This window comes from Ambystoma mexicanum, chromosome 14, assembly GCF_040938575.1.
Source record: "Ambystoma mexicanum isolate Mex_15411 chromosome 14, UKY_AmexF1_1, whole genome shotgun sequence".
NCBI lineage: Eukaryota > Metazoa > Chordata > Amphibia > Caudata > Ambystomatidae > Ambystoma > Ambystoma mexicanum.
In genome coordinates this window covers 670,987,241-671,013,343 of record NC_090940.1, presented here as the reverse complement: position 1 = coordinate 671,013,343, position 26,103 = coordinate 670,987,241, and the positions used below count along the sequence as shown (strand labels likewise).

Here is a 26,103-nt window from a genome sequence, read left to right as displayed (position 1 = left end):
AGAGGTAAGTTCTTAGGCTAGTTTTACAGTACCTTAGTAAAGAAGAAAACGGTGCAGCTGAAGACTTCTGTTCCTGTACAGCTCTGCAGATTTCAATGTTCTTGTGCCTCAGTCATGGGGACAAGAGGGAGGACGTCGGGGAACTCCTGCACTGTATTGGCACTGTCAAAGCTGGCAACCAGCAAACTTTACTTCCAGTGGCTGTTTCGCGTGTCAGCTCCTCGCGGTACAGCAAATAGCAATACGCACAGTTCCTGGCTATCTGAGGTTCCGCACTCAACTGAGGGGGTCAGGCTTGGTCAGTCCTGCTTCGTGGGAGTCCGGAGGATCTTCCAAAAGCTTTTCGGCTATCTTACAAGCAACACACACAATCTGGTGTCCCTCTTCCAGGCTCTACAGTTTCTTGCAGCACTCTGAGGTAATGCAACCAGCTCTGAGATGGGTGTACAGGTGGCTTACTTAGGAGTTGATTGATCCCACCAACTCAAAAGGGAGAAGTCATCCTTGCAGGGCTTCTCTGTCGATGCGAACTTGGCGATGCAGCAGGACTTCAGCGGGCAAACCAATGGTCCAGGAGTTGCAGCAGACGTCCTCTTCAAGCTCTTCTTCGGTTCCTTCATTCAGTGGTCGACTCTGCCTTCCAAGCCAAGAGACTGGCCTTTTATTCAGTTCTCTCCCATTCATTCCAGCCTAGCTGTCGCTCACCCAGCAGGGTGGCTGTCCTTGCCGGACAGTCAGCCAGCCAATCACGCCAGAGTGCATTTGGATCTCCTAGGAAACTAAGCACAGGGAGTTTCGGCACCTCCCTCACCTTCCTGCCCACCCCAGACACTCGGACGCCAGAGGCGGTCTTCAGTCCTGAAGCCTGCCAAAAAGAGTAGTAACAAAGGGACCAAACCTGGTTTGATGTACAGAGACAAACTCTAGAAGGACCTTTCCAAAAAGAAGTGGTGAAAAATGGTGGAAAAAGAAGACTGGGACCGGTTTAAACAAAGGGGGCTCAGAGGCCATCTTGAAAAACATGGCTCCCGCGATTTAACACTACTGGTGTTCGCGGTCGGGATAAATCATGGTAGTTTGTTGTAAAACCACTGTCACCAGCCATTTCCAGAGGAAAGGGTAGCATTTGACTGCTACATGAGTTTCTAGACATAGGGGATACTAAGTAACCCCTCCAGCACTCTATTGTAAGATAGTGTGTGCTGGGTCTAGGAATTTGGAAACGCTAGTAAAGTCAATCTCACTTTACTTTCTCTGGGAAACAGTAGTTTATCCCAGAGAAGGTATTTAAATCTTGGGGTAGCCTGTCACTGCACTCAGGGTGCAGTGTGACACAAATGAAAAGATGATGCCTATGGAGTTATCTTAAAACTCCATTATCAAAGAACACAAGAGTAAAACACCATCAAAATACATGGGAGAGTGGGAAAAAGGGCTTTACCCTCTCCAGGTAAAAAAAAGAAAATCAAGTCCTCAAAATCCAGAAAAGTTGCTGGGGGTCTCTAAGGTGAAGGGAATTAGCACATTTATGAGAATTCTTCCTAACAGCAATATCCTTCGAGCTGGCCAGTCGTCCAGATAAGCGTAGACGTGAATCCCCCGTAGTCGCAGCTGCGCTGCCACTGGCACCAGGTGCTTGGAACTTGTGGTGCCCCTGTGGATGGGCATGTGGAAGCTTGCATCCTCCAAGTCCAGCAACGACAGGATGTCCCCCTCTTCCAGCTGTCCGAGCATGTGCTGAAGAGTGACCATGCAGAACTTTTGGGACTTTACGCATTTGTTTAGTCGACGCAGAACAAGGATGGGCCTCCAGCCCCTGGTCATCTTTTTGACGAGGAAGTACCTTTAGTACACAAAGAGTCCCCTAGCCTCTTCGAGAAGAGTTCTATCGTGCCTTTCCTTAACACGGCCCGAACCTCCAGCAGCAGCTGAGGGACGTGGTTCTCCTGCTGGGCAACTGGTGGTGTTTGGGGACGCTTCAGTTGAAATTCCAGGGTGTGTTCGTGGGCGAGAGCGTCCAGCACCCAACAGTCGGTGGAGATGGTCTTCCACACGCTGATTAAGTTCGCCAGCCGGCCTCCCACTGGGGTGCTCGGGTGGGGGCCCTACGCCAGGGCCAGTTCAATCCTGCTTGGACATCCAAGGGCCGCCTTGGGGACCCTGGCGACAATGTCGTCCTCCTCCGAAGGCCTTGGAGCGGCCCCTGTTGGTCTCCTGGGTCGAAGAATGGGAGGGCTGGTGGTAAGAAGGAGCCCCCCCCCACCAGCCCCCACACACACCCCCCAACCCCTTGGAGGATCCTGAAGATTTGACACCTGGGGTCTGAAAGGACGGCTTCCGTTGCTGAAGAGTGCCCAAATAACGCACTGTCTCCGTGTCAGTCTTTATGGCTTGGAGAGACTCATCCACAGCTTTCCCGAACAAATTGTCCCCGTCGAAAGCTATGTCCAGCACCTTCGCCTGAACGTCCTGCCAAATGTTGGTGGACTTGAGCAAGCCACAACAAAGGCAAATGCTGTTGCCCATTTGGCGGAAACCTGCTTCGGCTATGTCTGTGGCCAGCGTGATGGCATGGTCCAACGCCACCTCCCCTTCCTGTAAAATTTCCAGTGCTTCCAACCTCTTGTCGTCAGGGAGGAAGTCCAGGATGGGAGCGACCTTGAACCACAACTCCCGGTCGTAATGAGCCACGATGGCGGCCTTGATGGTAGTCGCAGCAGAATAGATGACCAGTCGTTCCATGGCACCTAACTTCTTGCCCTCGCTGTCAGGTGGGGTAGAGGCCGAACCACCTGAGGACTTCTTCCTGGCCGCCTCGGACACCAGAGTCCGGAGAAGGCTGGGCCCGTAAGCACTTGGGCACGGAGTCCGGCATTCGGCACTACTTCTCACAGCGATCCCGCTTCGCCAGGGCCATAGAAGGGTTCTTCATGAGACAAGCCTTCGTCCCAAATGTCATCCAGGAGTGGGTCCAAGACAGTAGTCTTCCTCTTAGCCTCCATGCGCTGATATAGGAAGACCTCCTCCTCCGGAGCAAGCTGAAAAAGTTCAGACGCTCTGGAGATCAAGTGGAATCCTTGGCTGAATCTCACAGACCACCGTATGTAGTGCCGAGAGGATGTTCACCCGAAAGGTCTCTAGGAGGTACCAGAGGTGTGGGTGGCAGCTGAGGTGCAGGCGGAATAGGTTGCTGGGGCACTGGCTGTGAGCACAGGCCCCCGTCGCCCTGCTGCTCTTCCTCAACGGTGTACTCGCCGTCGTCACCTTCGTCTGCACGCTCATCATAGGGCCTGCTCCCTAAATTCTGGACGGTTTGTAGACCGGTAAGCTCCTCCTCAGAGGAAGTATTCGTACTCCGGAGGGCCACTGCACCCCACCCCTTCTGTGCATCCAGCGGTGTAGGTCTCGGAGAGATGACTGGCATCTTCTCCGGAGTCTTCTCTATGGGCCGGAACGTGGCCTCCCTCCTGGGAGGAAGGGACACCCTGGTCTTAGGAGTTGCGTCCTTTGGTACCGTCTCAGCGGCATTCGCCAGAGATGCTGCCACCCCCTCGATGGAAGGCTGGGCCTTCGCGGTCCGGGCCAGAGCCTTGTCCTGCTTGGCCTTCTCCTTAGGGGGAGGTTCCGAGTCCCGCTCCTCCTGGGACTTCTCCGGTAGGATGGACTTGGGCCTCTCCTTGAGTTTGCCCGGATGGTCCGACTTCCTCTTGGCTGAAGATACGGAGCGTTGGCTGGTGACGGAGGCTGGAGACATCGAACACGCCCTGGCCGTCAAGCCTGTTGCAACAGCGCTCCCGGTGACAGTGGACTCGCAGTGCTTAGCCTTCTGTTGGACCCCCGCATGAGGGGCGCCCTCAAAGGTCTTAGAAGCCCGCTCAGCCTTCTTGGAACTGGGAGAGGCATGCTGCTGGCACCCACCCAATGCAGAGGCCTTGGCCTGTAGCCACTCGTTCAGCTGCCTGTGCCGATGCTTCATCGTGCTAGGGTCCATCTCCTAGCAAAACGGACAATCTTCCTCCTTGTGCTTCAGGTACAGGCAGTAAAGGCATTCAGAATGCTTGTCGTCCGAAAAGACATTCCGTGAGCCGCAGCTGGAACAGATCTTGAACAGGGGAGTTGAATCCCTCTCCTCCGACATGGTCCACGGGGCATAGGCCTGAAAGAATCTTCTGGAAGCCTCCACGAAGAAACTTGACGAAATTCGCCGTTGAGGAGCGCGGAAGAATCCGAAAACAGGTCCCCATTAATTGGATAGGTTGATCGATGGAGCACAAGGCCCAATTGACTGAAACAGAGTAATAATCTTCCAAAAAGTGAAAAACGCAGTAAAAGCTTGAGAGCTAAACACGAGGACTCCCAACACTTGAACATGCGGTAATAATCTGAAGATTGCTGCCAGCGGAGGTGCTTAGGTAGAGGGCAGTCATTGGCTGGGGGAAGTATGACCTAGAGCTCAGTGATTGGTTGTTAGGAGAAAGACCGTTCAGAAATTAAACAAATTTTTTCTTTACCGAGGATTCCCAGCCTGACGACTGGGAATATTCATGAGCATGTGAATCCATGCCAGACCCCCTGCTAGAGAGAAATAACACTTACACCCAAGCTTTCTTGATTAAACAAATATTTATTAATTTAACAGTTTGAGCCTTCCATAGAAGGGAGCAAATATGCAACAAAAGAACAAGTTACTTATTACCTGGTAACATTCTTTCGATGGGATGTTCCTCCGACGTATTCCTTATCTTTGATAATTCATCTCCAGCTTGCTGGCCTCGGAAAATTTTTTCAGCAGAGGGCGCTGCGCATCGACGTCCATCGAGTTGGTGTCCCTCGACAGCCACCGTATCGGCGCCGATGTCACCATGCCCATAAATAGCCACGTGCAGCGTCCGTTGCTCAGTTCCGTTTTGTAGCATAAGATAAGTCATGCCTGAATTGGTTATTGACCTTGAAGGAGCGTAAGCTGCAACCACCAGGGAAGTATTACTGCGAGGATGGATGGGAGGGGCGATGAGGAATACGTCGGAGGAACATCCCATCGAAAGAACGTTACCAGGTAATAAGTAACTTGTTCTTCGAAGGGATTGTGTCCTCCGACGTATTCCTTATCTTTGATAGACTCCCATAGCAGTGGTGTGTAATTGGAGGTGGGAGTAAAAAACGCCATCTTTCCCTTTGGGAATGAACAGAATGTAATACTGCTTTGCCAAACCTAGTCTCTTGACTAGAGGAGGAATTCAGGTTGTAAAATCTTGTGAAGGTATGTGCGGACGACCATGTGGCAGCCGCACATATGTCTCGAACCGGAACCCCTCTTTGGAGGGCCGAAGAGGCTGCGATACCCCTGGTTGAATGAGCCCTAAGATTTTGAGGAGGTTCTTTCCCTGCTAGTTTGTAACATTCCAAAATGGCCAAAATAATCCATCTGGAAATGGTCTGTTTTGTTATCGATAGTCCCAATCTGTGCCCTGAGTAACCTACGAACAGTTGGTCTGCTTGCCTAATCCTAGCAAGTCTGCTGATGTAAAAGCTTAAAGCCCCCCTTGGGTCCAGCCTGTGTAGCCTTTCTTGCTCTTTCCCCGGATGGGGAGGAGGATAGAATTAAGGTAAGGTCATTTTCTGAGTGATGTGGAATTCAGAAACCACCTTTGGGAGGAAATTAGGCTTCCCCTGTAGGACAACTTAGTCTTGTATGAGGGGGTTTACAAGATAGAGCTTGTAATTTGCTCACCCTTCTAGCAGATATTAGTGCCACTAATAAGACAGTTTTAAGGGTGAGAAATCTTAGCGAACAAGAGTGGAGTGGTTCGAAAGGAGTACCCATCAGGAAATTGAAGACTAAATTTAAGTCCCATAAGGGAACTTGGAATGGTCTTGGATGATAGACATTAGTTAATCCCTTTAGAAATTGTATTACTAAGGGTAATTTGAAATACGATGGCTCCTCTGCAGTGCGCTTGAAGATCGAGAGCGCTGCGAGATAGCCCTTGATAGTGCCAACTTGAAGGCCTGAATTTGCCAAATAGAGTAGAAAGGATAACACTGTTGGTGTACCACATGAAAAGGGGTCGATATTCTCTTCTCTACACCAGCTGCAAAATTTGTTCCAACGGCAGCGGTATAAAGACTTTGTTGCTGGCCTTCTGGCCGAAAGCAACACCTTCATGACGTCATCAGGGAGGTCCCAATCCTTGTATCTCAACCTTTCAGAAGCCAAGCGTGAAGGTTGAGGGTTCTGATGGCTGGATGGAGAACCGGACCTCCCTTCTGTGAGAGAAGATTCTCATTGAGTGGAAGGCGAATTGGGAGGGCAGATGGACATGTCCAGAAGGTCCGGATACCACGTTCTCCTGGCCCAGTCTGGGGCAATTAGGATCGTGGTCCTCCAGAATCTTCTCAACCTCCTGATCATTTGAGGAATGACAGGGACTGGTGGAAACGCGTACAGGAGTGGAAACTCCCAGTCCACTACGAACGCTTCCCCTAGAGCTCCTCTCGGGGGGAAATTCCCTTGAACAAAACAGATTGCACTTCCTGTTGGTACTGGTGGCGAACAGATCCACTTGAGGGGTTCCCCAAAGGGCAAAGATCTCCTGAAGGACTTCCTGAGCTAGTTCCCACTCGTGGGAGACCCTGCCCTGCCTGCTCAGAGCATCCGCCGTCAAGTTCTTCTCTCCGGCTAGGTGAACTGCCGATAGAGAGATTCCTTCTTGAATTGCCCAAAACCAGAGCTGCATTGCCTCTCTGCACAGTGGCAGTGATCCCACGCCGCCTCTTTTGTTGAGGTAGTGCATGGCCACTGTGTTGTCCGTCAACATCAGGACATTTTTTCCCTGTACTGATGGCAGGAAAGCTTTCAGCGCTAGTCTGATCGCTCTCAGCTCCAGTAGGTCGATGTGTAGTCTGGACTCCGATGGAGACCAACGACCGCTGATGGTCAAGTCGTTGGCATGGGCTCCCCACCCCGTGAGTGAGGCGTCCGTGACTACTGTTATCTCCGGCGATGGTTGCCAAAATAGTTCTCCTTTCAAAATGTTCTCTCGATAAGCCCACCATTGAAGGTCTCGGGCTACCTTGTCCGTAAACCAAAAGAGATCTGTCATTTTTCCTGAGAACTGCGATCACTGGGTTCTTAGTGCCCACTGGAGAGATCTCATTCTCAGGCGAGCCTCTGGCACAAGGAAGATGCAGGATGCCATGAGGCCTAGCAACCTCAAAAAGTCGATGGCTGGGAGATGTTGGGCATTTTGAAACTTGGTGACCATCTGCAGAATATCTTGAGGCCTCACCTCTGGTGGCGAGGCTTTTCCCAGAGAAGTGTCCAGGACCGCTCCAATGAACTGGCGTCTCTGTGATGGTATCATCTGTGACTTTTTTTAAATTGAGGGAGAAGCCCAGATTGTGAAGGAAGTGGCAGACATAATGTAGCTGGATCTGAGCTTTTTCCGAAGATACAGCCCTGATCAGCCAATCGTCCAGGTAGGGGTAGACGTGAATCCCTCCCTTCATTAGACTTGCCGCCACTACCGACATTAACTTGGTGAAGACCCTCGGGGCGCAGGTCAGCCCAAATGGCAGAACTCGAAATTGATAATGAGAGCCGCCAATTGCGAACCTCAGGTATTTCCTGTGCTTGAGATGGATTGGCACATGGAAATAAGCATCCTGGAGGTCCAGCCAGTCCTGGAGTTGGAGGGCCTGAAGGATCTGAGAGAGAGTTACCATCTTGAACTTGTCCTTCCTGAGGAACTTGTTCAATTCTCGTAAGTCCAGGATGGGTCTCAGTGCTCTGTCTTTCTTCGGGATGAGACAGTAGGGGGGGGTGGGGGGGTAGTACCAGCCCTTGTTCCTCTCCGCTACAGGTACCGGTTCTATGGCACCTTTCTCTAGCAGGTCTACAATTTCCTGCAAGAGGAGCGGATCTGGAACTTTCAGCGAGCTGTTCCCCGGTGGATGACTGAGGGATGCGTAGAAAAGGCAGGCAGTAACCTTGGGCAACTGTCTCCAATGCCCAAGCATCTGACGTAATAGCCTGCCATTCCGTCAGATGTTGAGTTAACCTGCCCCCTACTGGTGTCTTGTGAGGAGAGTCCTCAGAGCAGTTTGGAGGCGGCTGGTGCAGATGCCGAGGGCAAAGAGGCACCTGCTGCGGCTTTTGTATTTTTAACCTGTCCACCTCGGGTGAATTTTTTCTGACCCCTTTGAACCGGCTGTCCTCTACCTCTTCCGAAATGCAGAATAGAAGCGAAAGGACTTGCCTCTATAAAAGAGGTTCCTGAGGGGCAATATGGTGTCTGATGGATTGTGCTCCCAGGGATTTTGCTGCTGCCTTTGATGTTTGAAGCTTTTCTAAACTGTCATCTGCCTTCTTACCAAAACAAAGAAGAGCCGTCAAAGGGCATATTCAAGAGTCTGCTTTGCACATCTGGAGCAAAACCAGACTTTTGCAACCAAGCAAATCTCTGGGTTGTTGTACTTGCCGCCATGGCCCTGCTGATGCTGTCATCAGAATCGATGCCAGTTTGAAGGGATTTGCACATTGCGTCTTTACCATCCTTAATGATGTTTAGAAACGCTTCCCTTTCTTCTCCCTCCGGGAGGCAGTCAGCCGCTGATGAAGCACACTGACAAAGTGTGCGGCTGAACCTTGCGAGCGTACAAGTAGCATTGATGGATTTCAACGCCATGATACATGCAGAAAATACTTTTTTGGCCATAGAGTCATATCTCTTGTCATCCCTGTCCTGTGGAACAGTAGGGTAAGCCTATTTACTACCTGATGAAGTTGCTGCCTGAACAACCAGACTCTCCGGAGTTGGGTGTTTGGATAAATATTCAGGGTCAGCAGTAGACACCCTATACTTGGCTGATAATCATTTGTTAAACGCCGGGATAACCTCAGGGGTTTCCCAGTTTGCCAATATTTTCCTTTGTAATTCCGCATGAAATGGCACCACAGGATCCTCCTGTGGACCTTTAACCAAAATGTCTGAGATTGTCTTGCTGAAAAGCAGGTGAGGGTGTAGACCACCCCATAAACTCTATTATCCTTGCCATCAAGGTTCTATATGGGGTTTCAGCATGTTCCCCTGGGTCTGGTTTGGCAAATTCCACTTCTGGGGAAGTGTCCAACCCACTTGCTTCATGTAAGGATTCTTGGAGGTCCTTAAACCTACCTTCCTCAGAGGTAAATTCCTCTGGTACAGGAGTTGCAGATCCCTCCTGATCCGATTTTACCCCTTCCTCATAAATAGCTGCTAAGGCTCTGGAATGATCAGATCTTGGAAATTGTATAAATCCCATTTCCAGAGCAGAAGGGGCCAAATTCATCATAAATGGTTGAGAAAACGTCGACGCGGACGTTAAAGGCTTCAAAGCCATCGAAAAAGGCGTCGAGAAAGTTGGTAGAGGCCTCGAGGAACTCGAGTGTATCGGAATTCTACTCGAGGTTGTCAACGACATTATCGTGATCGAGGCTCTGGGTATGGCCACTGGCTGTGAGGTGGCCGTGGGTTTGTCCTTTCTCGGCGTCGAAGACGGCATCGAATCGACTAACCTGTGCGTCGAAGAACCCTTCGATAATGGCGTCGAAGACGCAGATCTATGCGTCGAAGGGATCTTAATGCTCTCGAGTAGCTTCTTTCGCCGGGTGCTGCGACTCGCAGCGTTTTGGTTTTTCGGTCTTTCACCCAGCGTATCACCCTCAGCTGTCTTTGAGGGGGTTGAGGCCGCTTTCTCGAAGACGCTAAGCATCTTTTTCCTGAATTCCTCCCACTCAGCCTGAGAGCTATGTTTTGTGGGGCAGGAGACCCTTTTCGGGTAAACGGAAGAAGACAATGATGAGGAAGGGGATCTTTTTTTGAATGCTTAGATCTCGAAGAGTGATGGGAACTGCTTCGAGACCTAGAACGAGAATGTCTTGTGATGGCGAGGAGACGAATGTCTCGACTCCGCCGAGGAAACTGCCTTGCCTCTCTCTCGAGCTTCCCCTTACACTCCTTCAAGGCTTTTGCCGTCATGGACATGCAGTCCTTGCACTCCGAACAATGGTGCTCAACTCCCAGGCACCACAAACAGATCCTGTGAGGATCCGTCAACGACATTTTCTTTCCACAGTCAACATTTTTTGAAGCCGGACCGTTGAGTCGTCGGTTCGGATGAGGAAGCCAGAGGCGGGCTTCACTGGTGAATCCCACCGAAGACAAAACTAACAAAGGGACCAAACATGGTTTGGCGCACAGAGTAAATCTCAAGACAGATCTTTATCTGAAAGAAATGGTGAAAAAAGAAGACCGGGGCCATTTTGACAAAATTGACACCCATGGGTGCTCAGCCCACGGTAAAAACACACAATGGTAGGAAAAAGTGTACCACTGCCACCAGCCATAATTGTAGAACGGGTAACCTAAAAATGTTACATGAGAAGCTAGACAAAGGGGATACTAAGTAACACCTCCAGCACCCTATGGTAAGATAGTGTGTGCTGGTCTAGAAAGTTACAAAATGTAAGTAAAGTCAATTTCACTTCACTGCTCTTGGAAAAAGTCGTTTCACCAAGAGAAGGTATTTAAACCTTTGGGAAGTCTAGGAGACTTCCCTGTGCCACTGCACGGAAGGTGCTGTGTGTCACAATGTAAAGACGATGCCTATGGAGTTCGTCAGACTCCAAAGTCAAAAGAAACAGAGTCCAAATTACAGAAAAATACATGAGAGGGGGGCGGGGGGGGGACGTCTCTCTCCAGGATAAAAATGTAAAGTCCTAAAGTCTAGCAAAAGAGCTGGGGATCGCTAAGGCAGAAGGGAATTAGCACATTTCTGAGAATTCCTAACAGCAATATAATGGGAAAACATTAGGATCATCCAATGGCATGTATAAATGGGAATTTATTGTCCTTTGTGACTTGCTGATTTAATCAATACTTGTGCATATGTTGATCAAACTCAATAAGAAATGCCCTGATGAAGGACTCTCTACAGTCTGAAATACATTGGCATCCTCTTGCTGCTGCGAATAAATAATTTATTAATTTTGGCATACCTACTAGTTGTCTCTTTACCCAACGAATCTTGTAAAGAGACAAGTTTGAAGAAGAATTAACTTTCATACTACCAACCATTTTAAATGTATGTAACCACCTGAGTGGTGATAAGGGAGTGCAGCCCACACCAAGGCTAACTAGCCCAGGTCATTCTTTTATTTGTACTATATATGGCACGCCCAGCATGGAGGCGTGATACAGTGGGCTGCACCCCACTCAGAATTAATGTTGAACTTTTCACATTTAAGAAAGAATATACCTATAAGTGGTGCCTGCTCTATCGCTTGGATCCCCATCTACATCCCGCCTAATGATGGGCGGGGGGGGGGGGGGTGAATCACCATCTACACCCGGCCTAATGGGAGGAGGGAAGAGTCACCATCTACATCCCACCTAAAGATGGGAGGGGTGGGTCACCATGTACATTCCCACCTAATGATGGGAGGGGTGGGTCACCATCTACATCCCACCTAATGATGGGAGGGCTGGGTCACCATTCACAACCCTGCCCAATGGGGGGGGTGGGTCACCATTCACAACCCTGCCCAATGGGGGGGTGGGTCACCATACACAGCCCCGCCCAATGATGGGTGGGTCACCATCTACAACCCCGCCCAATGATGGGGTGGGTCACCATCTACAACCCCGCCCAATGTGAGGGGAGGGAATCACCATCTACATCCTGCCTAATGATGGGAGGGGGGGGGGAATCACCATCTACACCCCCGCCCAATGGGGGGTGGGTCACCATCTACAACCCAGCCCAATGGGGGTGGGAATCACCATCTACAACCCCGCCCAATGGGGGGTGGGAAACACCATCTACAACCCCGCCCAATGGGAGGGGTGGGAATCACCATCTACAACCCCGCCAATGGGAGGGGTGGGAATCACCATCTACAACCCCGCCCAATGGGAGGGGGGGAAATCATCATCTACAACCCCGCCCAATGGGAGGGGGCATCACCATCTACAACCCCGCCCAATGGGAGGGGGCATCACCATCTACAACCCCGCCCAATGGGAGGGGGCATCACCATCTACAACCCCGCCCAATGGGAGGGGGCATCACCATCTACAACCCCGCCCAATGGGAGGGGGCATCACCATCTACAACCCCGCCCAATGGGAGGGGGCATCACCATCTACAACCCCGCCCAATGGGAGGGGGCATCACCATCTACAACCCCACCCAATGGGAGGGGGCATCACCATCTACAACCCCACCCAATGGGAGGGGGATCACCATCAACAACGGGACGGGGATCACCATCGACAACCCCACCCAACGGGACGGGGGTGGGTCCCCATCTACAAACCCGCCCAATGGGGGGTGGGTGCAGGGGAGTGAATCACCATCTACAACTACACCCCGCCCAATGGGAGTGGGTCACCATCTACACCCCACCCAATTGGGCGGGGTCACCATCTACAACCCCGCCCAATAATGGGAGGGGGAAATAATTATCATCTACACCCCACCTAATTGGGGGCGGGGGGAAATCACCATCTACACCCCGCCCAATGGGAGGGGGTCACCATATACAACCCGCCTAATGGGGGGTGGGTCACCATCTACAACCACGCCCAAAGAGGGGGGGGGGAATCACCATCTACAACTACACCCCACCCATTAGGGGGGGGTTCACCATTTACACCCTGCTCTATGGGGGGCCACCAAATACACCCTGCTCAATTGGGGGGGTCGGGTCACCATCTACAGTCCGCCCAATGGCGGGGAGGTGCTTCACCATCTACGCCTCCCCAATGGGGGGGTGGCTACCAATCTACACCCCAACCAATGGGGGGGTGGGTCACCATATACCCCCCCACCAAATGGGGGGTGGGTCACCAGATACACCCCCACCAAACAGGGGAGTGGGTCACTGTCTACACCCTGCCTAACTGGGGGACGGTTTCTATCTACAGCCTGCCTAATAGGGGGGAAATCACTAGCGACACCCTGCCTAATTGGGCGGGGGGTCACTAGCGACACCCTGCCTAACGGGGGGTCACTAGCGACACCCTGCCTAATTGGGCGGGGGGTCACTAGCGACACCCTGCCTAACGTGGGTCACTAGCGACACTTCCCAACAATGGTTGTTGCCTACACTTCCTAACAAAGTTGTTTCATACACTGCCTAATCGGGGTCACCATCTAATGGGGTACTGCCTCACTAGAGGTCACGGTAGATGCGTTCTCATTGGGGCCAACCTTCTTTTCATCCTAGTTAGGACCTTTGGTGCTGAGAGAAGTGCTGTTCGAACATTCCCACAATATCGGACTAGAGAATACAAGATCACATAATGAGTAAAGCGAACATTCCAAACTTACGGATTCCAATGCTCCTTGGATATCCTGTAAAGACTGGCAAACATGATCGGGAGGATGACATTGGAGTTCTCTTCTATCAAGCTCATGATATATTCATTATTCCAATAATATAGAGCTCTTTCTGCAACCTGTGGGGAGAAACAATGGAGAAGTGAGAAAAAGATTGCAATTCTAGTTTAAAATATAGTTTGAGAACTTGGAAACACTCTATAATTTTGAGAAACAAAGCCGCTTTCACAGTGAAGGTTGAGTCACATTTCTATCACACAAGAAATTAGGAACACGTGTGGGCCACCTTTGTAAGAAGGTCAGTGCAGAGGTGGAAGTCAGGGTCTTGTCTAGGTGTATCCCGTCAGAGCCTGGAGTAGAACTACCTTTCTACACCTTTGTAAGGACCGTCAATGCAGAGATGGAGGTCAGGGTCGATCCCAGGGGAACCCTGCAGCAGAGCTGTGCCCCTTCTGAGGGTCAGAGCCTGGAGAAGACCAACCTTGTTACAGCTTCCTAAGGAGGGTCAGTGCAGAGATGGAGGTCAGGGTCGATCCTAGGGGAACCCTGCAGCAGAGCTGTGTCCCTTCTGAGGGTCAGAGCCTGGAGAAGACCAACCTTGTTACAGCTTCCTAAGGAGGGTCAGTGCAGAGATGGAGGTCAGGGTCGATCCTAGGGGCACTCTGTGCACATTTCTTCAGCAAACAAGCTCAGCAGAGGGCAACAAAAGACAGCAAGCAACAGAAAACAGACATGGAGAAGGCACTCATTTCCCTCACACCCAATTTTAGCACAATATTCAATTGCAGACACGTGGCACTGCTGGGCTCCAATGCAGGAGCAGAACCTCTGCTTGTTGGGGGGAATTCTCATTTCTGTGCTAATTCCCTTCTAACCTAGAGCCCCCAAGCTCTTCTGCTGGACTTCAGGACTGTTAGCTAAAGTTTGTATGCAGGACCCTTTGGGACCACTACACACAACTAGGACTACAGGTGTAAGCAAAACCAACCTTTGGTATAAGTCTGTACCACACCGTTTTTGGTAGCGAGCTGAGTAGCCAGGTTTATATCAAGAGGGAATGTGAGCTGTAATGATGTTACACAGAGGTCTGCAATCACAAGTATTAAAATAGACTCTTATACTCAAGGTTTCTTGGTAAAACACTTATTATTTTATTACACAGTCAGTTAGAAAACAATCACTAAAAGGAGGCAATCAATATCACATAAAAATATACTACAATACTTCACACTATCCAGTTCTGAGGCATTTAAACTACTTTGAAGGAGGAGCAAAATGGCATTCAGAGCATTTGAAGTAGGATCAAAAAGGCATAAGTTAATAAAACGAATAGTAGAATTATTCTTAAACAGTGAAAATAGTTTGTGTTCACCAGGGGAGTTGTTCCAATGCAATATGTAGGCCAAAGTCAATGGGCTAGAGTCTTGTATAAGTAAAAACGGTTCTGGTAGTTAAACGGGAAAGTCTTTGCCACGGTTCTCAGAAGTAGTTCATAGAAGAAAGATTCATATGTCGGGTCACAAGCTAAGTTTCACGCACTTTCGCAGCTTCGTAGGTTCTCTCGGTCGGGTTTTCACAGTACCTTATTTTGAAGAAAAAGATGCAGCTGATGACTTCTGTTCCTGGCAGTTCCTGCAGATCTCGCTGTTCCTGATCCTCAGTCGTGGGGACAAGAGGGAGGATGTCCGGGGACTGATAACAAAGCTGACAAACTGGAAAATCTTCGAGTCCGGTAGCTGTCGTCAAGCACAAACTGGTGTCCGTCTCCCTGGCTATTCAGTTTCCTGCAGCACTCTGAGGAAAACACAACTAGCTCAGAGAATGGTGTCGAGGTGGCTTACGGGTCAAGTTGATTGGTCCCACCAACTCAAAGGAAGAATTTGTCCTTTAAGGGCTTCTCTGCCGAGATGAACTTGGCGATTCGGACCTGCAGCAGGGCTTCAACGGGCAAACCAACTGTCCAGGAGTTGCAGCAGCCGTCCTCTTCCAGCTCTTCTTCGGTTCTTTCGTTCCAGTGGTTGACTCTGCCTTCCAAGCCAAGAGACTCGCCTTTTATCCAGTTTCCTCTCAGTCATTCCAGCCTAGCTGCCACTCAACCAGCAGGGTGGCTGTCCTTGCCGGACAGTCAGCAGGCCAATCACGCCAGAGTTCATCTGGGTCTCCAAGGAGACTAAGCACAGGGCGTTTCGGGCACTCCCCCCCCCCCCCCCAGACACCCGGGTACCATAGGCAGTCTTCGCTCGTGAAGCCCGCCAAAGGCGTAGGAACAAAGGGACCAAACCTGGTTTGGCGTGCAGTGACAAACTCTAGAAGGACATTTCCAAAAAGAAGTGGCAAAAAAAGAAGACCGGGCACCCTCTCAAGGGAGGCGGGTGGGCGCATGTGAATCTATGAAAGATACCAATGCTGGAGAAATACAGTTACAGGTAAGTAACTAAGACTTCTCCAGCATTGGATCTTTCATGAATTCAGATGCTTGAATAGAATACCAAGCAGTTAAACAAAAACATGCCACCATCATTTCCATACATGCAAATACAGAAAAAACATTTCTGATCAAACCTTTACCAGGCAGCAATACAACGGTTACATACTCCGGGAAAGCGAGGCTGGTCCTACCTTATGCAAAGAGATGGCGGAGCACTGCCTGCCCAACTGCAGTTTCTTTGTTGGTATCTTCAGCCAGGCAGTAGTGTTTAGCGAACGTGTGCAGAGTGCTCCACGTGGCGGCTCTGCATATGTCTTTCAAGGCCACCCATGCGTGGAACACGGTTGACACCGCTCTCCCTCTGTTGGAGTGCGCTGAGGGTGGTTTGGGAAGAGGGTCGCCTTTCGTTAGATGGCTGTGGGTGATGCAAGAGGAGACCCAGCGTGCCAGACCTTGTTTGGAAATATGCTGGCCCCCTGTATGGCCAGAGAAGGCGATGAACGTCTATTTGAAGAACAGAACTCTCTAGTCCTTTGCAAATAAAACTTTAAAACTTTTGCTATGTCCAGAGAATGCAATGTTCGTTCTGCTTCCGGAGAATGATTCTGGAAGAATGTTGGTAAGACAATGCGTTCTGTGAGCGTCATTTCCGATACTACCTTCGGAAGGAACTTGGGGTGTGGTCTTAAAATGACACGTTCCTTATGGAACAAGGTGAAGGGAGGTTCAGAAGATAAGGCTTGTAACTCACTGATCCTCCTGGCCGAAGTAATGGCTATTAAGAAAGCCGTTTTCCATGACAAGAACTTTATGTCGCACCTGTGGATGAGCTCGTAAGGAGACTCCATGAGGGCTGTTTGCACTCTGTTCAAGCAGCAGGCTTGAACCAGTGTAGGTGGGTATGTACGTAGAAGTCCTTTAAGGAAGCCCTTAACGGCCGGAAGGGAGAGTAAGGACTGCGTCTCTGGGGCTGTCGTGTATGCCGTAACGGCTGATAGGTGGACCTTGATTGAAGACAGCGAAAGACCTGCTTTGGCTAAGTGCAATAAGTAGGGAAGTACTTGCTCAACCGAAGCGATGAGAGGATCACTAGCATGTGTCTCACACCACTTGGAAAAACAAGTCCATTTCCTAGTGTAAGTGATGTGTGTAGAAGGCGCCCTTGAGGCCCCGAATATATCCCAGCATTCCGCAGGCAGATTGAAATTCATCAGTTTGCGTTGCTCAGGAACCAGGCCTTGAGAGACAGGCTCGCTGGATTGTGATGGAGGACCTTGCAGTTCTGTTTCGTTAATAGATAGTGATGTGCCTTGAGGCGAATCGGGGGCCATCGGGACAGGTTCTGAAGGGTCGAGTGTTAGGCAGAATCCTGTGCAGTTCCCTTGGGGAACACTGCAAAAAGTGTAATACTACAGGAGCAGCAGTAAACCCAATTGGTAGCAGTCTGCACCACCCAGATTTACCTGGTAGCTGTGGCTGAGCAGTCAGACTTCTCTCAAGAAGAGTAGGGCAGTATGCAGAGTATATACAGTAGGGCCAAAATACAGTAGAGCAAACAAACACTGACCAGAGCTTTGTATAAAAAGTATATAGTTATTTATTTAAAACACACTTTAGGTAATACACTAGCACTCTCAATGAAAAGTAAACGAAAGCACAGTCAGGTAAGCATACACACCTCCCTTGATAACTATCAGACAAGTCAGGGTTAAAGCACAACTATTTGTTAAGACAGAAGTGAGCGCTTAACCTAGATGGCACTCCAATAGTTTAGGTTAAAAAGGGAGAGAAAAGGCAGGGCATAAGAATAAAACAGTTCCCAACACTTTCAAGAGTTCAGAGCAAGGGGAGCAAGGCAGGATATACTGTACAGCCAAAGTTCATAGGCCAGGCCCACTTTAAATGGAGCAAAGCGAAATGTGCCCAGGATCACACGGTTTAAAGTGCACTGAAAGTCTTTGCAGAGTGTTCAAAAGAGGTTGGGGTGAGTCAAAAGATATAGTTAGAATGCCTGGAGCCAACCCAGTTTAGAAGCCAAGGATTTAAGGGTCACCTTTAGCAATCTTTAGAAAGGGGAGGCCAGGCAGGACACAGTACCTTAAGAGAAAGGAAGCTCCAGCAGGGGCAGTTGTTCCTGGCAGTGGTTGAGGTTCGTGGTTCCGACCAGAGGAAGAGAAGATCTCGTAGAGGAGGAAACGTGGAGTCGTTGCACTGCACAGGGATGAAACCAGCCGCGGAGTTCCCGGTTAAAAGGTGCGGTCCTTTTATTCGCGGTCAAAAGTGGTGAGCTTGGCTATCTGGCCGCCGGGGTGCTTGGCACGGCCGATTCGACAAAGGCCCGTCTTTGGAAGGCGAAAAGGGTGAACTGGTTGGTCCCACCAGCTCAGAGGAAGAAGACTCGTCCAGCAGAAGATCTTCTCTTGTCGTCGGGAAAGTGGTGAGGTAGCTGCAGCAGGGCTTCACCGGTGGTGTCGTCGTTGCAGATGGCTCAGCTTCGTTCCTCTTCGGATTCTTAGGTCCTGTGGCGACTTCTGAAGTTCCAGTCCCAAAGGCCCTACTTTAATGCAGAAAAAACCCCATTCATCAGCCTAGCTGTCACTCACACATGCTAAGTGGTGAGCCGGGCGGCTCACCACTGGGCCAATCAGAGTAGAGTGGGACTTGGGTTGCTAAGGCAATGCAGTCCAGGGTGCCAATTCCCCCCTCCACCCTTCCTGTGGAACCCAGACAGAGTGGCACCATTTGGAGGGCTTCTGTGGAGAAGCCCGCCAAAATAGTGGAACAAAGGGCTCGACCTTGGTCAGAGTTAGAGACGGACACAAATGCCATTTTAGAATCGAGTTCTGGCAAAAAGACCCAACCAGTGATTTACTATTAAATAAATAAACCAGCGGTATCTTTAACATTGCACCAAAAAGTGGTGCGTTTAAAATCAATGGGAAAATTCCATACAGAATATTGCAGAGGACTATTTCGTGTGGTAACCACTGCCACCAGCCAGAAACTCAACGAGGGGGGACAGGACAGTGCCCCCTCGAAAACAGACCCAGGGGCAATCGAATTACCCCTTACCAGTACTTCCACAATATGATGCTTTGTACTGGTTCTGTTCACAATTTTGGACTAGTAAAGCCAATTGTGACTTTACATGCCCTGGGAGACAGTAGTCAGTCCCAGGGTATGGAGTCTATGTTTGGGGATCACTGTGACACCCCTGTGGTACTGCACTGAGGGTTCTGTGTACCACACATACAGAAAAACAGATGATACCCTACGGAGTAAAAAAGAAACCCCATAGCCCATAAGCACATAACAAGTCAAGGACATACCTCAAATCATGTCTAAGAGTGGGAGTGGGAGTAAAAGTCTCACTCTTAGCAGGAGAGAAAAACAAACCACAAAAATCCAGCAAGGCTGCTGGGGGACTCACTAGGATTGGGAAATTAGCCTTATCAGAGAATTCTCCCCAACATCGAGTACCAGACCTGCCATGCCCAGTCGGTGCTATTAGGATCATAGAACACTTCTGCTACCTCAGTCTGTGCAGTATCCTGGAGATAAGAGGAAAGGGGGGAAAGGCATATAGGAATTTCCCAGTCCAATCCACCGAGAACGCGTCCCCTACTAACTGACTCTCTGGGTACCTGGAGGCGAACATTTTGCATTTCTTGTTGGCTCCGTTGGCAAAAAGATCAAGATGTGGATGGCCCCATAAGGCGAATATCCGTTAGGCTTCCTTCTTGTCCAGCTCCCACTCGTGAAAAGACGTGTAGTCCCTGCTCAGCTTGTCCGCTAGGACATTGTCCACTCCCAGAAGATGTTCTGCCTTGATTTGGACTCTGTGATGCAAGGCCCATGCCCATAGTAGTTGAGCTTCTTGAGACAAGATCTGACCTTGTGCGTCCTTGCTTGTTTGTGTAGTGCATGGAGGTCGTGTTGTCTGTCTGTACAGTGAGTAACTGCCCTGCTACTACCGGAAGGAAAGCTTTCAGTGCCCACGGAATGGCCCCAAGTTCCGACTCCTGGGGTGACCAGAAGCCCTTGGTTTGTAGGTCCGCAAGATGAGCGCCCCAGCCTGAAAGAGACGCGTCCGTCCTCAAGAGAAGGGTCGACGTTGGTGCCTGAAACGGCATTCCCTGTAAGAGGTTCTGCGGAGGGTTCCACCATCGAAAAGCTTTGTGCAGAGTCGTAGGAATCTGGACAATGTCCTCCCACGAACCGAGAGCTTGTTTCCATTGGTGGTCGAGTGCCTCCTGAACAGGTCTCATGCGCATCCTGCAATTTGGTATGAGGAATATACACAAGGGCATCATGCCCAGAAGGGTCTTGTAAGAGCGCACTGATGTTGTTTCTCTCCCTAAGAAACAAGAAGTCAAGTGGAGAATTGCCGATGCTCTTTCTGCCGACGGTCTCACTCTGGGAATGTGGGTGTTGAGATCGGCTCCCAGGAAAGAAATTGTCTTGATGGGAACTGGACAGGACTTCGCTCCGTTTATAGCGAAACCTAACTCTCTTAGGAGATTTGTTGTCTTTGAAACTGCCAAGCGTGCGCTTGAGGCGGAACTGGCTCTTGTCAACCAGTCGTCCAGATATGGAAAGACTTCTGTTCCTGTCCTCCTGAGTTTTGCAGCCACTGGTGCTAGGCATTTCGTAAACACCCTCAGTGCTGATCTCAGACCGAACGGGAGCACTCGAAACTGAAAATGAAGATCGGCCACAGTGAACCTGAGGAATTTTCTGTGCGCTGGATGGATCGGTACGTGGAAGTATGCGTCCTCAAAGTCTAGAGTGGCCAAGAAATCGTGCATGTTTAGCCAAGGGAGCACTCCTTGCAGAGTTATCTTGAATTTGATGCGCTTGATATATTTGTTTAGCGCTCTCAGGTCCAAGATGGGTCGCCATTGACCATTCTTTTTGACGAGGAAGAAACGGGAGTAGAAACCCTGCCCCTTTAGAGTAAGGTACTGGCTCTATCGCTACTTTGTGCAGCAGTTTCTGGATTTCGGGCAGAACTTGCTTTAACATATGTACTTTGCGCGGAGCCGGGGGTTTAGAAGGGGGCTGGTCTAGAAATTCCAAGGTGTGTTCTTCGCGCACCACCTGTAACACCCATTTGTCTGATGTTATTGACTGCCAGCGTTGGTAGAACTGGCTCCCCCTCTCCCCCACTGGGGTGTGATGTTGAGGGGGAGGAGCTAAACTGTCAATTTTGCTTGCTCTGTGACTTCCCTTGAGCGGCGCCCCGCCCACCTTTCCGGGCGTACTTATTGGCAGATTGGTATTTGGAGTCTTGGTATGAACTTCCTTGCAACCTCTGGCCGTAGCAAGGGCGGTTAAAACCTCTGTACTTCGAGGATGAACCTCGAAATGGACGAAACGACCGGCTATGCTTGTCTTTGTCTTTCAAGGAACTGATGGCACGTGCCGTGTCCGTTTTGATTCCTTTGAGGTGGTCATCGATCTTTTTCTTGAACATCGAAGGGCATATCCAAAATCTGCGCTTGGACCTCAGGTCTGAAATTGGTAGCCTTCATCCAGGCCTGTATTATCAGCACTGTGCCGTGGGCCATCTGCCGGAAACCTAACTCCGCCACATCGACTGCAGCATCAATGTGATCCAAAGCTGCTTCAATATCGGCGATAAACAACCTGGCTTCCTCCTGGAGTTCTACAGGTAGCGGATTGGCCAGCTTGGACATACGGAGCCAAGGCTTGCGGTCGAATCTCGCCGTCATGGCCAGCGCGTTGCCCGCTCTGATGTTAAGCGATGCTGATACAGACACTTTCGTGCCCATAGCCTCTAGTTTGCGACCGTCCTTGTCCGGTGGGGCTGATAGAGGTGATGCTGGATTGGTCAACTTTTTCCTAGCTGCTACTTTGATAACCGAGTCCGGTTTTGTATGACCTCGAAGACAAAGAGGGGCAGACTCCGGAGACTTATACTTTTTCTCTGGCCTGGAAACTAGAGCCGGAATGGATAAGGGTATGGCTAATATCTTGGAACCGGACTCCCAAATGGTGTCGAGGAGAGGAATGGTAGTAACAGTTCTAAGCTTGTCCCTGTGCTCATGGAGCACCGACTTCTTCTCCTTCGATGTGACCTGTTACTGGAACAATTCTGCGGCTTTGCAGATGATGGTAAGTAAAGAAACTAGATCATCCGTCGGTGAAGTGCCACACAGAGAATCTTTTTTTCTGAGCTTTTCGATAACGTAATCGTCCCATTCACTAGTGTTCGGTTCTTGCGTGATCTCGCCTTCTTCCGGCTCCGAAAACTCTCTGAAAGGAGCTTCTTGCCAGTCTGAGACCGAAATAGAGGATGGTACAATTGGTGGATCTCTAGCTGGAGAACTTGTCCTGTGCGACAATGCCGGAGAAGGGACCCTTGTCGGTGAAGCACTAAGTGTCCTGCTCCTGCATGGTGGCTCAGTTGAACGCACCCTTTTCTGTGGCCTACTTGTGGAAGGCAAATGTCTTTGCGCGCTTTGCTGAGGTGAAAAATTCCTCTGCGGATGGTTAGACTCTCTCAGTACAGTTACCTTGCTTTTTTCATTTTGTCTATTGAACTCTTCAATGATCCTATGCATTGATAACATTAGCACAGGATCATAAGGATCAGCAGGCATGTCTGTAGTAGGTTGCCAAGGAGGACTGTGTTCCTTAGACGTAAGACAGTGTTGTTCCTCAACAAACTCAGTGTCTGAAAATTCCTCTTGTAGGATAACGTCAGGCAGCTCTGGCATTTCTCCTAAGGGAGATAATTGTGTTCCGTGTGGTTCAAGAGCGTCCACGAACTGAGGTGGCGCTTCTAAAGACTCAGGGAGACGGTCTTCATTGGTTGGTGTAACAGTGGCGTCAGCGAGGGGTGTTTTGGGCCCTACTTCTTCCGTTGACAGAGCCGTGGTTGAAGTTCTCGTCGACGATGGCCTCCTTGACGGCGGATCCGTGGATGAGGATTTTGTGGATGGTGGCTTGCCTTTATCCATCGACGAGTGCATGAAAGCAGAGCCGGATTGACCCGTCGGCCAATCGGCCTGTGGCCGATGCAAAATCATGGTGAGACCACCTGGGGCCGGTTCCTGAAGCTCACGCCTGGGCCGGTCTCCGGCCCAGGCGTGGGGTTCACACTTCAGGAACCGGCACCCAGGGCCTCCGCCTTGTCAGACGCAAATTGCAAAGGATCTGTAAGTAACTTACTTACAGATCCTTTACAATTGCAGCCCCGCCACCGCCGGCCCGCCGCAGATGCAGATGCAGAGAAAGGCAACACCGAAGTGTTACCTTTCTTTGATACATGCGGCGGCCCAGCGGCCAACTGCCGTGACACCATGGGCCCGCGCCAGCAGCAGTCAGTGTTACAAAAACACTGGGAGGGAGCGGTAGGGCAGGGCGGAGCTGCCTCAGCCCGGCCTGCTCCCTCCCAGTGTTTTGTATACACTCCACAGACTGCTCTAAACAGGCGCAGCACCGCCAGTGACCGCCACAAGTTGCAGCTGTGAGCTGCGTGGTGGGCCAGGAATGACTTCCCAGCTGTGCCCCTTATCGAGTCCTGATTGAGGCTTGAGTGCTGGTCGAGCCTTCAGCCTAGGGACATGGGCCTGGACCCAGTAGCCCGGGGTCTGGCCTCGGTCCTTCCCATGTGCAGAGAGTCTGACTGGGCTGGGGGCCTCAGCTGTTGTTCCTGGGCCTGGTTCTTTCCTGGACGCACTTAGACTACCAACCAGCCCCAGGAGAAGGTAAGGCAATATTATATAACTCTTGTTCAGAGGCATTAGGTGCCATGATGTGCCAAGAGGTGCCCAGGCCCGAGGCAAGATGTCCCTATGTTATGTACTGATGCAGGGTGTGCTGCACTTGCGATGGGGCTGGAATCCCCCAGGGCAGAGGCATGTAGGGACAACCTGGTATGTGGCAGGAGGTGTTCTTGGCTGAGGCAGGGAGTGAGCTGGCTGAAGCAAGAAGTACCTCTGCTGGCACATGAGTTGCTTCTCGACCTACAGAAGGTGGTGCCCCTTTGCTAAGGTCATGGATGCCCCTGGGATGAAGTAGGGGATTGCTTTTTCCTGAGGTGTTTGAGACAGGAAGTCCCCCTGAGGAAACATGTGCCTAGGTGTGTGCACTTGTGATGGGGCTGCAAGAGCCCCAGGGCAGAGTCATGCAGGGTCTCTGGCAGGAGGTTGGCTTGGCTGAGAAAGAAAGTGCCCTTAGCTGAAGCAAGAAGTACATGCGCTGGCACAGTAGATGCCCCTACGCCTAGCCCTATATGTTGATAGTGTTGGGGGCTACAGTGTGAGTAGTGTTAGAAAATAGATGTGCATTGGCTGTTATTTATTTATTCTTTAACATATCCAAACACTGTCTGTACTTACTATCATTGTACAAACATTGTAAAAAAAGACCTCTGAGGTCGGTGGCAAATGGCGGTTATGTTGCTACTTTTAAAGTTTGAATGCAGTGAATTCTAAGGAATACACATTGAAAGATTTCCAGCAACCTTTTTCGCATTGAGGGATATTGCATTATAATTGGCAGAGAAAGGGCTTTTTTGGCATCTGAAAAACAATGCTTTGGTAAGATGTATGCTGCTGGTGAAGTGCACACAGACCGCTCTAGACGTGGGTGCTTGAAACACTGGGACATACACACACGCACAGCTGTCAGCGACAGTACGACACTCGTAGAAATACAAGTTGTTTAGATGTCCTGTGAGTGCGCGGCTTTCCCCATTTTGCCAACCTCTGAAGCCTGAAAAGTACATGCACGCATGCTTGAAATGCGTTCACATTTGCACCAGACCTGCAGCGTACGTTTCATGTCCCAATTTAAAGAACATGTTGCTGTGTCGTCACACAGCCAACACTGGAGCAGCTGCTTGCCCCTCATCCCCTCCCGATGTTCAGGGCCCATGTCAACCAAAAATGTTGAAAGGCCCCGACTCCGTACCCGTGGATACTCTGTGCTGCTTATTCCTCTGGACCAGCATGAGGACACACACTTGCATCTATACAAAGCAGATTTAACAATTCCCAATAATCTCCAAACCTCACGCCCAGGGCTCAAACATGGACGCAAATGACCATTCTTTACAATCTACTAAGAAATTCAGAAGCATTTTAATACCTCTATTGCTCCAGACATCACTCAGCTAAAACACACCCAGCAGCGGTCCCTCATCATTTACAGCAGCTTCCCAAGCACACTTGGCACTCTTATCTGCTCTGTCATCCCACCATGTTGCACCCCCACACCTAGCTATGCTCTTAGGTTGAATCGCATTCGTACGCAAAAGAGCACAACACTGTGGGTCCATTTCTGGCAACACAAACCTTTAACCAATTCACCTAGAATCTCAACAGTACACAGACAGCGCACAGTTTTGAATCTGCACGCACAAACATATCACATTAGTGTTTCCACCTTACCTGCTCCCACTATCGTCCCCCTTTTCAGAACCGAGCACCAATTAGTACAAATAATAGCAGAAGCTGCTATTCGAGGCTGTAACATTACAAACATACACCTGAGCTCCGGGAATGTTACTTGGTGGGGGCTATCAGGAGCAGGTGTTCGAGGAACAGCAGCTTTTACAAAGGGAATGCTATCACAGGAAGTCTCAGTGGACTGGCACTATAACAGGGTCTTAGATGTTATGTTATAATATAATAATTGCTCATTTTACTATAGCAGATATGATAGCTCAGTGGGTTGAGTGCTCACTGCTGCGATGTGTGTGATCTGTAGGTTGCAGGTTCGAATCCCAGCAAGGCCATCTCAGCTGTTCATCCTTCTGAGGTCGATAAAGGAGTACAAACACAGGTTGGGTGATAATGTACGCATATTTGTTCCATTAAAAAAAAGCTTAAGTGTAAGTACTACACAAGAACATATCATTTGGCCTTGGACGTCTGCTTGCATTCACAGTCATTTGATAATATGGATCTATACACAGATATTAATATATGGTGATTTATTCTTGTATGAAATGCATATTACATTAGTGAAATCATAACCGTATTTTTCATAGTGTGCTTCGGAACAATGCTATTTGATTCCACTTCCTGTTTTGTCAAGGGGTGAAAGATTGTGTACAGGTCACTCCTGCGCCTCGGAGCTGTGGGCCCTGTCACAGAACTGTATGACAATGCATTACTTACCGTAAAAGCATTTCTGATGGTTGTATCTGCTTAGATTCACATGCTGTGCATAGGTCCGACATCCAGTGGTCACTGCGGAGTATTGCATTTTGTTTTTTGTAGTCGAAAAGGGGACGTCGACAAGGCGTGTCTGTAACA

At 50.0% G+C, this 26,103-nt stretch overlaps 1 protein-coding gene across 4 annotated transcripts in view; it reads right to left on the bottom strand.

Moving 5' to 3' along the window:
• Positions 1-26,103, bottom strand: part of PPP2R5E (protein phosphatase 2 regulatory subunit B'epsilon) — an 890,208-nt gene that overhangs the window by 95,113 nt on the left and 768,992 nt on the right. For all 4 annotated transcript variants that reach the window (XM_069638241.1, XM_069638243.1, XM_069638244.1 and 1 more), the window contains exon 12: positions 13,375-13,502. In XM_069638241.1, coding sequence (XP_069494342.1) covers positions 13,375-13,502 — 128 coding nt within the window. The remainder of the gene's footprint in view (positions 1-13,374; positions 13,503-26,103) is intronic.